This window comes from Heterodontus francisci, chromosome 23 (genome assembly GCF_036365525.1).
Source record: "Heterodontus francisci isolate sHetFra1 chromosome 23, sHetFra1.hap1, whole genome shotgun sequence".
Lineage (NCBI taxonomy): Eukaryota > Metazoa > Chordata > Chondrichthyes > Heterodontiformes > Heterodontidae > Heterodontus > Heterodontus francisci.
The window spans coordinates 2,966,769-2,981,587 of NC_090393.1; the positions used below are offsets into that span (position 1 = coordinate 2,966,769).

At 44.0% G+C, this 14,819-nt stretch overlaps 1 protein-coding gene across 3 annotated transcripts in view; it reads left to right on the top strand.

Annotated features, from left to right (window-relative positions):
* The window catches only part of LOC137382530 (cyclin-dependent kinase 2-associated protein 1), a 21,729-nt gene extending 12,915 nt beyond the window's left edge, over positions 1-8,814 (top strand). For all 3 annotated transcript variants that reach the window (XM_068054529.1, XM_068054530.1, XM_068054528.1), the window contains 2 exons: positions 5,905-6,031; positions 8,188-8,814. In XM_068054529.1, coding sequence (XP_067910630.1) covers positions 5,905-6,031; positions 8,188-8,255 — 195 coding nt within the window. In that variant the 3' untranslated portion in view covers positions 8,256-8,814. The remainder of the gene's footprint in view (positions 1-5,904; positions 6,032-8,187) is intronic.
* The last annotated feature ends 6,005 nt before the right edge of the window (positions 8,815-14,819 follow it).

The following is a 14,819-nucleotide window of genomic DNA, read 5'->3' on the forward strand; positions in this document are numbered from 1 at the left end:
CTATCTCTACCTTTGTTCATAATGTTGTATTTACTTAACATCTCATATTGTTCATTTTATGGTTATTTAAACCTAATTTTAAGATTATCTAACACTCATTCTAGCCCTGATTCTTCAATTTAATTCTACTTGGTTGCACCTTACATCAGCTGACCTTGTTCGGTTTCATCTTGATCTCTCTGTTGACCATTATTTGTGCTCCATTGCATCTGCACGTTTTCTTCCTTCACATACTTTCCCATCATGCTCTATGCTGTGTGGTATGTGATCCTACACATCCCATCACCAGTTTCACCAGACAGTTTGGCAACTTTCAATGTCATTTTCTGTAGCGCCAATTATTCTAATTTCACGACTAGGGACAGGCTTGCCGGTGTTGCCCACGTCTTGAGAACATAGGAACAGGAAGAGGCCATTCAGCCCCTGGAGCCATTCAGTTGATCATGGCTGATCTGTATCTTAACTGATTACTTGCCTTGGTTCTGTTAAGGCTTATTATTCTTCTGAACAAAAACTTATCAATCTCAGTCTTGAAATTTTCAATTAACCCTCAGCCTCAATATAATTTCAGATTTCCACTACCCTTTGGGTGAAGAAATGCTTCATGACATTGCCCCTGAATGGCCTGGCTCTAATCTTAATGTTATACCCTCTTGTTATGGACTCACCCACTAGAGAAAATAGTTTCTCTCTACCAACCCTATCAAATCTTTTTATCAGGGGGAGATAGTGGCATAGTGGTAATGTCACTGAACTAGTAATCCAGAGGCCTGGGCAAATGCCATGGGGGCATGGGTTCAAATCCCACCATGGAAGCTGGTGGAATTTAAATTCAATTCATTACTAAATATCTAGAATTGAAAGCTAGTCTCAGTAATGGTGCCATGAAACTATCATCGATTGTCATAAAAATCCATCTGGTTCACTAATGTCCTTTAGGGAAGGAAATCTGCCATCCTTACCTGGTCTGGCCTACATGTGAGTCCAGACCCACAGCAATGTGGTTGACTCTTAACTGCTCTCTGAAATGGCCTAGCAAGCCACTCAGTTGTCAAGGGCAATTAGGGATGGGCAACAAATGCTGGCCTTGCCAGTGACGCCCATATCCCATGAAAGAATTTAAAAAAATTCTTTTAACATAAATAGCTCAAGTAGATCATCACTCGAGGGAATAAAAGCCTATTCTATGCAACCTGTCCTCCCTAATTTAACCGTTTTAGCCTCGGTATTGTTCTGGTGAATTTGTGCTGCAACCCCTCCGATGCCAATATATCCTTCCTGAGGAATAAAATATTCCTTCACAAACTGAAGCTCATCTATAGCTCTGCTGCCCATGTTCTAACTTGCAGCAAGTCCCATTCACCCCTCACCCCCTTGTTTGCTGGCCTACATTGGCTCCCAGTTGAGCAACATCACAATTTTAAAATTATTGTCCTTGTTTTTAAATCCCTCCTTATCTCTGTAACCTTCTCCAACTCTACAACCTTCTATTTTCCCTCCTTCAATTCTGACCTCTTTTGCATTCCCAAGGGCAGTTGCCCTTCTTAAGAGTAGTTAGGGGTGGACAACAAATGCTGGCCTTGCCAGTGGCACTCGCAACCCATGAAAGAACATTTTTTTAAAATTCCCGATTTGAATCGCTGCGCCCTTGGCATCCTTACTGTCAGCTGTCAAGGTCCTAAGCACTGGAATTCCACCCCCCCTCCCCCCCCCCTCTGCCTAAACCTCTGCTTCTCTATCTCTCTTTCCTCCTTAAAGATGCTCCTTAAAATCTACCTCTTTGATCAAGTTTTTGGTCATCAGCCCATTGTTATCTCCTTACGTGGCTCGCTGTCAAATTTTGTTTCAGGCTCATGTGAAGCGTCTTGGGATGTTTTACCATGTTAAAGTTACTATATTTGTATTCCAGCCCCCTTGCGATAAAGACCAACATTACAATAGAAAACACAAATTACATACCAGAAATACAGGGTAACCAAGGGGCTAATAAGAGTGAGGAACTTAAGGTAATTAATATCAGCAGAGAATATGTATTGAAGAAACGGTAGAGACTAAAAGCTGACAAGTCCCCAGGACCTGATGGCCTACAACCTTGGGTTCTAAATGAGGTAGCAGCAGAGATAGTGAATGCGCTGGTTATGATTTTCCAAAATTCCCTAGATTCTAGAACTGTCCCAGCAGATTGGAAGTTAGCAAATGTAACACCTCTACTCAAGAAAGGAGGGAAAGAGAAATCGGGGAACTAAAAACCAGTTAGCTTGACATCAATCATTGGGAAAATGCTAAAATTTATTATTTAGGAAGTCTTGATGCACTTAGAAAATCATAGTTTGATCAGACAAAGTCAACATGGTTTTATGAAAGGGAAATCATGTTCAACAAATTTATTAGTTTTTTGAGGATGTAACTAGTAGGGTAGATACAGGTAGGAGTAGCCATATAAATACCGTGGCTACAAGAGCAGGTCAGAGGCTAGGAATCCTGCAGCGAGTAACTCACCTCCTGACTCCCCAAAGCCTGTCCACCATCTACAAGGCACAAGTCAGGAGTGTGATGGAATACTCTCCACTTGCCTAGATGGGTGCAGCTCCAACAACACTCAAGAAGCTCGACACCATCTAGGACAAAGCAGCTTGCTTGATTGGCACCCCATCCACAAACATTCTCTCCCTCCACCACCGACGCACAGTGGCAGCAGTGTGTACCATCTATAAGATGCACTGTAGCAACGCACCAAGGCTCCTTAGACAGCACCTTCCAAACCCGCGACCTCTACCAACTAGAAGGACAAGGACAGCAAATGCATGGGAACAGCACCACCTGCAATTTCCCCTCCATGTCACATACCATCCTGACTTGGAACTATATCGCCGTTCCTTCACTGTCGCTGGGTCAAAGTCCTGGAACTCCCTTCCTAACAGCACTGTGGGTATACCTACGTCACATGGACTGCAGCGGTTCAAGAAGGCAGCTCACCGCCACCACCTCCTCAAGGGCAATTAGGGATGGGCAATAAATGCTGGCCTAGCCAGCAACACCCACATCCCATGAATGAATTAGAAAAAAGATAAAAGGGAACCAGTAGATGTAGTATACTTGGATTTCCAAAAGGCATTTGACAAGATGCCACACAAAAGGCTAATACTCAAGTTGGGGGTAGTATATTAGCTCAGATAGTGGATTGGTTAACACAGGAAGCAGAAAGTAGGGATAAACGGAGCATTTTCAGGTTGACAGGCTGTAACTAGTGGAGTACCAAAAGGATCAGTACTGGGGCCTCAGCTATTTACAATCTATATTAGTGACTTAGACAAAGAGACCGAGAGTAATGTATCTAAGTTTGCTGACGATACAAAGGTAGGTGGAAATGTAAGCTATGGGGAGGACATAAGGAGGCTGCGAAGAGATATAGACAGGTTAAGTGAGTGGGCAACAAGGTGGCAGATGGAGTATAATGTGGAGAAGTGTGAGGTTATTCACTTTGATCGTAAGAATAGAAAAGCAGAATATTTTTTAAAAGGCATGAAACGTATAAATGTTGATGTTCAAAGAGACTTGGGTGTATTTGTACAAGGAACACAAAGTCAGCATGCAGGTACAGCAAGCAAATTAGGCAATGGCATGTTGGCCTTTATTGCAAGGAGATTGGAGTACAGGACTACAGAAATCTTGCTGCAGTTGTACAGGGCTTTGGTTAGGCCACACCTGGAGTACTATGTGCAGTTTTGGTCTCCATATTTAAGGAAGGATGTACTTGCCTTGGCGGTACAGTGAAGGTTCACTAGATTGATTCCTGGGATGAGAGGGTTGTTCCATGATGAGAGTCTGAGTACTGTTCCAACCTTAGTGAGACCGTTAATGTAAAAAATACGAGATATGAACCCCCAGACCAATTTAAAGAATTACACAACAAGATTTCAAGTTTTAAGATTTTTATTATAACAACTAACCTAAAAGAAATCCCCATTAACTAAACAGTACTTTGTAATTTGGGGTATCAGCTACTTACAAAGAAAGGTATATTCTTTACTTATTGAAATACTTGAAAACCTCACACCACATTTTTACGTTACACAGCCCTTTTTAATAGCGAAATCCTTTACTGTTAAAAATTGCAAACTCCTCCTAGTAGCAATGGGTTGGATCTTCCAGACCTTTTCAAAATCAATATCCTCTTCACTCTCCTCCGAGCACTTACGACCTGGATGTCCTTGAATGAGCCGATTCATTATGATCCTGCTGGGCTTTAAATTCCAAAACGGGTTCAAATCTTCACAGCCTTTTGCTGTCTCAGGCTTCCGAGAGCAGATGTTCCCTCTCGAGGCTGCTACGACTCGTTGTCTTCCTTATCACTTGCTCTGAGGCTGCAACCGCTGAGTTCCCTCCTTACAGCCTCTCTACCTTCAGAAAGTCCGTTAAATTTATCTGGACTCAAACGTCAATAGCTTATTGCCCTGTTCCAATTTGCAAAGTCCAGAAGTCTGGTTTCACAGATGTGAACAGCTGCTTGGTACATTTGCATCTTCAGAATCACTGACTCTTTGTTTATGACCCGAAAGTCTGGGAGGGCAAACCCATTGTTCTTCAGGTCTTAATCCTGCAGTCTCTTTTTGTTCTTTTGATCTGCATTCTCTGTTGTCCTGGTAACAAAAATTTCTATCTTGTCTTTTCGCAGAGTGGATGTGAGATCACCTGACTTTCCAGACTCCATCTTAAACTTTTAAAAATGACAGTTTTTTTTTAAAACATCATGTTACTAAGTACAGCGTTCTAAACAGTGCTGTCTGGTGTTTAGAAGAATGAGAGGTGATCTCATCAAAACATACAAGATTCTGAAGGGGCTTGACAGGATAGACACTGAGAGGTTGTTTCCCCTGGCTGGGAAATCTAGAACACGGGCACAGTCTCGGGATAAGGGGTTGATCATTTAGGACTGAGATGAGAAACTTCGTAAAGGGTTGTGAACCTTTGGAATTCTCTACCCCAGGGGATTGTGGATGCTCCATCATTGAATATATTCAAGGCTCAGATAGACAGACTTTTGGTCTCAGGGAATTGGGGAGTGGGTAGGAAAGTGGAATTAAGGCAGAAGATCAGCCATTATTGTACTGAATGGTGAGCAGGCTTGACGGCCCATATGGTCTACTGCCCCCATTTCTTATGTTCTTCTTCCTATTTCTTTGTACCTGTCCACTAGCGTTTAGTTATTTCTGTACTTGAACCCATAAATCTGTTGCCCAGCCGTTTCACATCATGCCATTAAACCCCCTACTATCAACTCCCGCCCCCCCCACCAAACATGAAAATATATTTTTAAATAGGCCGAGATGATCATCAGACACAATTAATTGGTAGTAGGCCATACACTAGAACCAAAAGGTACTTCGGCTACACTGGCATGTTCAGGAACAGTGTTTCTTAGTCATAGAGTCCTTTATAGCACAGGAGGAGGGCATTCAGCCCATCAAGTCCATGCTGGACTTCAGACTTTTTTTTTCCTGGGAGTCACCTCCCCCCAGAAATAAAATTGCTGTTAAGAACTGAATCTAAATGATTTACTTTAGAATAAAAGTTCTCTACAAATTATAACAGGCACTGCTGGAGTAGTTATTTTGGAAACTGCATGTGTTGAGTGCCTTGGGGTGTTTTGCAACGTTAAAGACGCTATATCTTTGCAGAGTTACCGGGATAGAGAGGGGTAATGGAATGAAGTGGATTGCTCTTTAGCTCTTTCAAAGAGCCAATATAGGCATGATGGACCAAATAATCACCTTGTGTACTGTATAATTCTATGACCTTAAATGCATTTTGTTGTGTTCTATTTATTGTCACTGCTACTTACTACCCTGAATGTTCAGGGTTAATTGTGTATTTCCTGGCTTGTAACTCTTTCTTCTCTGTTAGGGAATGAGCAGCAGTCAGGTGCCACAGAGTAAATATGCGGAGCTGCTTGCTATAATCGAAGAACTGGGGAAGGACATTAGACCAACGTACGCTGGTAGTAAAAGTGCAATGGAACGCCTAAAACGTGGTATATGACAGATCAACACTATCTGTGCTTTCTTATTTTTAATTGAATGCTGCACTGTTTCTGATTTACCAATTACTTAACTGAGTGAGTGATTACAATTTGTTTAATTGAAAGATTCGACAACCTCTTTTAAGCATGAAATGGGGCCATTACACTGGGTACAGTGGCAGTGGATATGTTACTAGCCTAATAATCCAGAGAACGAGTTCAAATCCCACCAGGGCAGTTTGAGAATTTGAATTTAGTTTATTTATATTTTTAAATCTGGAAATAAGACTGGTGCCAGTAGAAGTGACCACAAAACTCTGGATTATTGTAAGAACCTAACTGATTCACCACAACATTTTAAAAAAAATTCATTCATGGGATTTGGGCGTTGCTGGCTAGGCCAGCATTTATTGCCCATCCCTAATTGCCGTTGAGAAGGTGCTGGCCTTCTTGAACCGCAGCAGTCCATTTGGGGTTGACTTCGTAGCGGTTAGATACAACTGAGTGGCTTGCTAGGCCATTTCAGAGGGCATGTAAGAGTCAACCACATTGCTGTGGGTCTGGACTCACATGTAGGCCAGCATTTATTGCTCATCCCTAATTGCCCTTGAACTGAGTGGCCATTTTAAGAGTCATCCACATTGCTGTGGATCTGGGGTCACATGTAGGCCAGACCAGGTAAGGACAGCAGATTTCCTTCCCTAAAGGACATTAGTGAACCAGATGGGTTTTTACAACAATCAACAATGGTTTCATGGCCATCATTAGAACTAGCTTTTTAATTCCAGATTTATTAATTGAATTCAAATTCCACCTTCTACTGTGGTGGGATTTGAACCCATGTCCCCAGAGCAATACCCTGGGTCTCTGGGTTACTAGTCCAGTGACAATACCACTACGCCACCGCCTTCCCCATTGAAGGTGCTATGTAAATAAATGTCTCAAGGCACTTCATAGCAGTATTATAAAATAAAATTTGACACCAAGTCACATGAGATATTAAGAACGTAATCAAAACCTTGATCAAAGAAGTAGATTTTAAGGAGTGTCTTAAAGAAGGAAAGTGAGATGGAGAAATGTGGGAGGGAATTCCAGAGTTGAAGAAATGGCCACCAATGGTGGAGTCATTAAAATTGGGGACACTCGAGGCCAGAATTAGATGAACACAGATATCTCTGAGGGTTGGGAACCTGGAGGGATTAGAGTTGGGGAGGGGTGAGGTCAAAACAATATCTTTTAGGGAAGAAAAGTCCCCATTCTTACCTGATCTGGGCCTATATTTGACTCCAGTCCCACACCAATGTGATTGACTCTTAACTGTCTTCTGAAGTGGCTAGCCCACCCCTCGGTTGTTTCAAATCACCACCAGCGATTCAAAAGGGCAATCCTTCTAAGGGCAATTAGAGATGGGCAATAAATGCTAACCTTGCCAGCAACATCTTGAATGAATTAAAAATTAATCCCATCATGATGGTGCTTACGGCAGACTGAAGCTAGCTACTTGAAACCCATTTTTCTGCTCTCTCCAAACACTTTTAATATTTCAGGTGATTGACTTGACTGCAATAATCCCTTCTGGTAACATGTTCCTTACTTTAACAACTCTATCACTCAAAAAAACCTCCCCCTTCATACTTATACTAATCTCAATATTGTGTCCTCTCGTTATCCATTTTGCTGACCCAGTGGAAATAAGTCACTATGTACCCCATCACACTTGCATAATTTTGAACATTTCAAGGTTGTAGAACATTCTGTCTAAAATACATTAACTGAAATATGCTGTTCTGAATGGTGCCGGTTTGTGGTGTGATACAGTACAAGGTCTGGGAGAATTCTGGGCTGAGTTGGTGCTGCAGTTGTTGGGGATTCACAATTGCTCCTTCTGAACACTGTCTAGTGCCCTCTGCTGGAAATGCTGTGGAGGAAGAATTGTGTGAGGACCTGATGCCATTTGTTCCCATGATGAAGACTTTCTGTCTAAACTGATTTGAAAAATGTTGTCTTGGGCAAGCTGTTTGGGGCCTGTTGATGACCCTGTTATGTGTTGGGAGGTAAGAGGAGAAAAGTAGGGAGGCAAAAATGGGTGAAGGCTGCTGTTTAGTCATTTGCACCAGTTGTTTTAGTTTAACTCCTAAGTAAGCTATATACTTGTCTCTCCTTTTTAGGAATTATTCATGCTCGAGGATTAGTGCGGGAATGCCTGGCTGAAACTGAACGCAATGCAAGATCATAGCTTTAGTATCATTTTGAGATTATAATGGACTTCCAAGAAGATTGGCAAACCTTTTGAGTGGTTTATTTCTGGAGAAATGCTACTTCTTTAGTAACATTCTTTCTGATCACACTGATCTCTAAGTTTTTAAGTATTGTCAATTTTGCATTTGAGCCAAGACTAAAAAAAATTTATCGCAGAAGATACTTGAAAATGTTGGCTTCTTCATCCAACTTTTGATTCTTCACAACTGATAATAGACTCATTGTTGCAAAGGCCAAGTTGTTTAGTTAATTGAATAAACAAAGAGCTTGCAGGAAGCAACATGGTTCACTGTTCTATTTAACTTTGCCAGGCCAGTTTTAAAGTTTTGAGTTTATTCGAAGCAGGGAACGGGGATGTAATTCGAAGAAAAAATATTTTTGCACTTGAGATAAAACAGGAGGAATGGATTCGCCTGGATCTTTGTAGAACAAGATTTAGTTTCCTCTGACTTATAATTTATGTTTGGCTATTGTACAGAAGGTAAATAAGCATCTTTGTATTGATTTCTTCTTGTAATAAAGCTTATTTTTCACTACTTGTTTGTTTGCTCTTGAATGCTGAAGAAATTGCAGGTCTTCTATTTGTAACAGCTCCTGATCACCCCACCATCGACATTGACCAGCAACTTAACTGGAACAGCCACATAAATACTGTGGTGACAGGAGCAGGTCAGAGGTTTTCTGCAGGGAGTGACTCACCTCCTGACTCCCCAAAGCCTGTCCACCATCTATAAGGCGGATGGTGTGATGGAATACGCTCCCCTTGCCTGGATGAGTGCCGCTCCAAAAATTCAAGTTCAACTCTATCCAGGACAAAGCAACACATTTGATTGGCACCTATCCACCACCAGTGCACTGTGGCTGCAATGAGTACCATCTACAAAATGCACCGCAACAATTCGTCAAAGCTTATTTGACAGCACCTCCCAAACCTAGAAGGACAAGGCAGCAGGTGTATGGGAACACCACCACCTGAAAGTTCCCCTCCAAGTTACACATCACACTGACTTGGAAATATTCCTTCATCAGCGCTGGATCAAAATCCTGGAACTCTCTCCATACTACACTGGAAGTATATTCACCACTCGGACTGCAGTGGTTCAAGAAGGTTGTTCACCATCACCTTCCCATGGGCAATTAGGATGGGCAATAAACACTGCAGTGCCAGAAATGCCCACATACCATGAATTAATTTTTAAAAACATGGCGCTGTGGTTAAATGGGTGCTGAGCTTAGTGCAATCTTTCATTCACAATGATTTTCACATGAGAATACAAGATACAATAAGGTTGGCCCTAGGTACCTGTGCTGGCTCTTTTGAAAGAGCTATTCAATTAGTTCCACTCCTTTGCTCTTTCCCCATACCCCAGCAAATTTTTCATCGAATCATAGAAACCATCACTCCTGTGTGCTAGCTCTTTGAAAGAGCAACCCTTTTTGGGGAGGCGGTGACGTAGTGGTATTGTCACTGGACTAGTAGCCCAGAGACCCAGGGTATTTCTCTGGGGACATGGGTTCATTTAATAAATCAATTAATAAATCTGGAATTTGGGCGGCGCAGTGGTTAGCACCGCAGCCTCACCGCTCCAGGGACCCGGGTTCAATTCTGGGTACTGCCTGTGCGGAGTTTGCAAGTTCTCTTTGTGACCGCGTGGGTTTTCGCCGGATGCTCCGGTTTCCTCCCAAAGACTTGCAGGTGATAGTTAAATTGGCCATTGTAAATTGCCCCTAGTGTAGGTAGTTGATAGTGAATATGGGATTACTGTAGGGTTAGTATAAATGGGTGGTTGTTGGTCGGCACAGACTTGGTGGGCCGAAGGGCCTGTTTCAGTGCTGTATCTCTTAAAAAAAAAAAGCTAGTCTCATGATGGCCATGAAACCATTGTTGATTGTTGTAAAAACCCATCTGGTTCACTAATGGCCTTTAGGGAAGGAAATCTGCTGTCCTTACCTGGTCTGGCCTACATGTGACTCCAGACCCACAGCAATGCGGTTGACTCTTAACTGCCCTCTGAAATGGCCTAGCAAGCCACTCAGTTGTATCTAACCGCTACTAAGTCAATAAAACAATGAAACCGGACAGACCATCCGGCATCGACCTGGGCACCGGAAAAGGCAAACCCAGCCCTGTTGACCCTGCAAAGTCCTCTTTACTAATATCTGGGGGCTTGTGCCAAAATTGGGAGAGCTGTCCCACAGACTAGTCAAGCAACAGCCTGACATAGTCATACTCACGGAATCATACCTTACAATATCCCAGACACTGCCATCACCATCCCCGGGTATGTCCTGTCCTACCGGTAGGACAGACCCAGCAGAGATGGCGGCACAGTGGTATACAGTCGGGAGGGAGTTATCCTGAGAGTCCTCAACATCAACTCCGGACCCCATGAAATCGCAGGTCAAACATGAGCAAGGAAACCTCCTGCTGATAACCACCTACTGCCCTCCCTCAGCTGATGAATCAGTATTCCTCCATGTTGATCACCACTTGGAGGAAGCACTGTGCTAAATGGGATAGATTTCAAACAGATCCAGCAATGCAAAACGGGGCATCAATGAGGTGCTGTGAGCCATTAGCAGCAGCAGAATTGTTCTCAACCACAATCTTTAACCTCATGGCCCGGCATATCCCCCACTCTACTGTTACTATCAAGCCAGGAGACCAACCCTGGTTCAATGAAGAGTGTAGGAGGGCATGCCAGGAGCAGCACCAGGCATACCTCAAAATGAGGTGTCAACCTGGTGCAGTTTCAACACAGGACTACTTGTGTGCCAAACTGAGTAAGCAGCATGCAATTTTTTTTCTTTGGCCTCCTTATCTCGAGAGACAATGGGTAAGCGCCTGGAGGTGGTCAGTGGTGTGTGGAGCAGCGCCTGGAGTGGCTATAAAGGCCAATTCTAGAGTGACAAGCTTTTCCACAGGTGCTGCAGAAAAATTTGTTTGTCGGGGCTGTTACACAGTTGGCTCTCCCCTTGCGCCTCTGTCTTTTTTCCTACCAACTGCTAAGTCTCTTCAACTCGCCACACTTTAGCCCCGCCTTTATGGCTGCCCGCCAGCTCTGGCGAAAGCTGGCAACTGACTCCCATGACTTGTGATCAATGTCACAGGATTTCATGTCGCGTTTGCAGACGTCTTTAAAGCGGAGACATCGACGGCCGGTGGGTCTGATACCAGTGGCGAGCTCGCTGTACAATGTGTCTTTGGGGATCCTGCCATCTTCCATGCGGCTCACATGGCCAAGCCATCTCAAACGCTGCTGACTCAGTAGTGTGTATAAGCTGGGGATGTTGGCCGCCTCGAGGACTTCTGTGTTGGAGATACGGTCCTGCCACCTGATACCAAGTATTCTCCGGAGGCAGTGAAGATGGAATGAATTGAGACGTCGCTCTTGGCTGACATATGTTGTCCAGGCCTCGCTGCCATAGAGCAAGGTACTGAGGACACAGGCTTGTTACACTTGGACTTTTGTGTTCCGTGTCAGTGCGCCATTTTCCCACACTCTCTTGGCCAGTCTGGACATAGCAATGGAAGCCTTTCCTATGCGCTTGTTGATTTCTGCATCGAGAGACAGGTTACTGGTGATAGTTGAGCCTAGGTAGGTGAACTCTTGAACCACTTCCAGAGTGTGGTCGCCAATATTGATGGATGGAGCATTTCTGACGTCCTGCCCCATGATGTTCGTTTTCTTGAGGCTGATGGTTAGGCCAAATTCATTGCAGGCAGCCGCAAACCTGTCGATGAGACTCTGCAGGCACTCTTCAGTGTGAGATGTTAAAGCAGCATCGTCAGCAAAGAGGAGTTCCCTAATGAGGACTTTCCATACTTTGGACTTCGCTCTTAGACGGGCTAGGTTGAACAACCTGCCCCCTGATCTTGTGTGGAGGAAAATTCCTTCTTCAGAGGACTTGAATGCATGTGAAAGCAGCAGGGAGAACACAGAGCTAAACGATCTCATAACCAATGGATAAGATCGAAGCTCTGCAGTCCTGCCACATCCAGCCATGAATGGTGGTGGACAATTAAACAAGTAACTGGAGGAGGTGGCTCCACAAATATCCTCGTCTTCAATGATGGAGTAGCCCAGCACATCAGTACAAGACGAGGCTGAAGCATCTGCAACAATCTTCAGCCAGAAGTGCCGAGTTAATGATCCATCTCGGCCTCCTCCTGAAGTCCCCAGCATTACAGATGTCAGACTTCAGCCAATTCGATTCACTCCACGTGAGAGCAAGAAACGACTGAAGGCACTGGATACTGCAAAAGCAATGGGCCCTGACAATATTCTGGCAATAGTACTGAAGACCTATGTTCCAGAACTTACTGCGCCCCCTAGCCAAGCTGCTCCAGTACAGCTACAACACTGGCATCTATCCTGCAATGTGGAAAATTGCCCAGGTAATGTCCTGTACACAAAAAGCAGGACAAGTCCATCCCAGCCAATTACCGCCCCATCAGTCTACTCTCAATCATCAGTAAAGTGATGGAAGGTGTCATCGACAGTGCTATCAACCGGCACTTGCTTAGCAATAACAAGCTCAATGACGCTCAGTTTGGGTTCCGCCAGGGCCACTCAACTCCCGACCTCATTATAGCCTTGGTTCAAACATGGACAAAAGAGCTGAACTCAAGAGGTATGGGGAGAGTGACTGCCATTGACATCAAGGCAGCATTTGACCAAGTGTGGCAAGGGGCCCTAGCAAAACTGAAGTCAATGGGAATCAGGGGGGAAACCCTCCGCTGGTTGGAGTCATACCTAGCGCAAAGGAAGATGGTTGTGGTTGTTGGAGGTCAACCATCTCAACTCCAGGACATCACTGAAGGAGTTCCTCAGGGTAGTGTCCTAGGCCCAACTATCTTCAGCGTCTTCATCAATGACCTTCCTTCAATCATAAGGTCAGAAGTGGGGATGTTCGCTGATGATTGCACAATGTTCTGCACCATTTGCAACTCCTCAGATACTGAAGCAGTCTGTCTAGAAATGCAGCAAGACCTGGACAATATCCAGACTTGGGCTAATAAGTGGCAAGTAACATTTGCGCCACACAAGTGCCAGGCAATGACCATCTCAAACAAGAGAGAATCTAACCATATCCGCTTGATGTTCAATGGCATTATGATTGCTAAACTCCCCACTATCAACATCCAAGGGGTTACCATTGACCAGAAACTGAACTGGAGTAGCCATATAAATACCATGGCTACAAGAGCAGGTCAGAGGCTAGGAATCTTGCGGCAAGTAGCTCACCTCTTGACTGCCCAAAGCCTGTCCATCATCTACAAGGCACAAGTAAGGAGTGTGATGGAATACTCTCCACTTGCCTGGATGGGTGCAGCTCCAACAACACTCAGGAAGCTTGACACCATCCAGGACAAAGCAGCCCGCTTGATCGGCACCCCATCTATAAACACCAATGCAGCAGTGTGTACCATCTACAAGATGCACTGCAGTAATGCACCAAGGCTCCTCAGACAGTACCTTCCAAACCCGCGACCTCCACCAACGTGAAGGACAAGGGCAGCAAATGCATGGGAACACCACCACCTGCAAGTTCCCGTCCAAGTCACACACAATCCTGACTTGGAACAATATCGTCGTTCTTTCACTGTCACTGGGTCAAAATCCTGGAACTCCCTTCCTAACAGCACTGTGGGTGTACCTACCTCACATGGACTGCAGCGGTTCAAGAAGGCAGCTCACCACCACCTTCTCAAGGGCAATTAGGGATGGGCAATAAATGCTGGCATAGCCAGTGATGCCCACTTCCCATGAATGAATTAAAAAAGTGTATTTTTAAAAATATTTTTCCGAGTTTTTCAGAGGTCAAATAAACAGACAAATGACAGGTTTTCTTGTAGGATTAAAAGAAAGATAAACTATTTATTAAATGATACTGGAAAAATATTTGTAACCTCACCCTCTTACACACAGGAAGAGATAGAGATTAGAGGATAGCATGCATTTAAGTCCGATTGTTGTAAAAAGAGTTTACTTTGACACCTTCTTGGTTTTCTGGGAGGAATTTTTTAACAGTGCAGGCCTGGTGTGCCTTTTCCTGGTTCACTGAGGTATTGCAGACTCCTCTGGTTAAGTTTCAGTAAAAGTCAGTGGCAAGAATCCTGTTCTGATTTCTCAGGTTGGGGGAGTTTTCAAGGTTGCCTTGCAGTCTCTGCCTCTGTGGTTTAACGACGTTACAGGCAGGGTCTTCTTGGCTGGAGGAATAGATCTTTTAGCATCCTGGCTAACTGGCATTCTGCGTCTGACTTTCAGAGAACTCTTTTTCAAGAAAAAAACCTTGGTTTTGGTCAAGTGACCATAGATGCTCTCCCCTGGTGTGTTCATATAATGTCTTTGAACATGTGACCAATATTATACAATGGGGTTTGAATGTGGCTTATCTTGATAAAGTGCTGTTATGTCCCACCTAATAGCTTGGCTTTGAACCCAGAGTCTCCCTGTTTGCAAAAGCCTCTGTCAATCCAATTCTTGAAGATAGGAGCCATTTAGCATTGAATGGGCTATTTAGTATTTTAATGTGC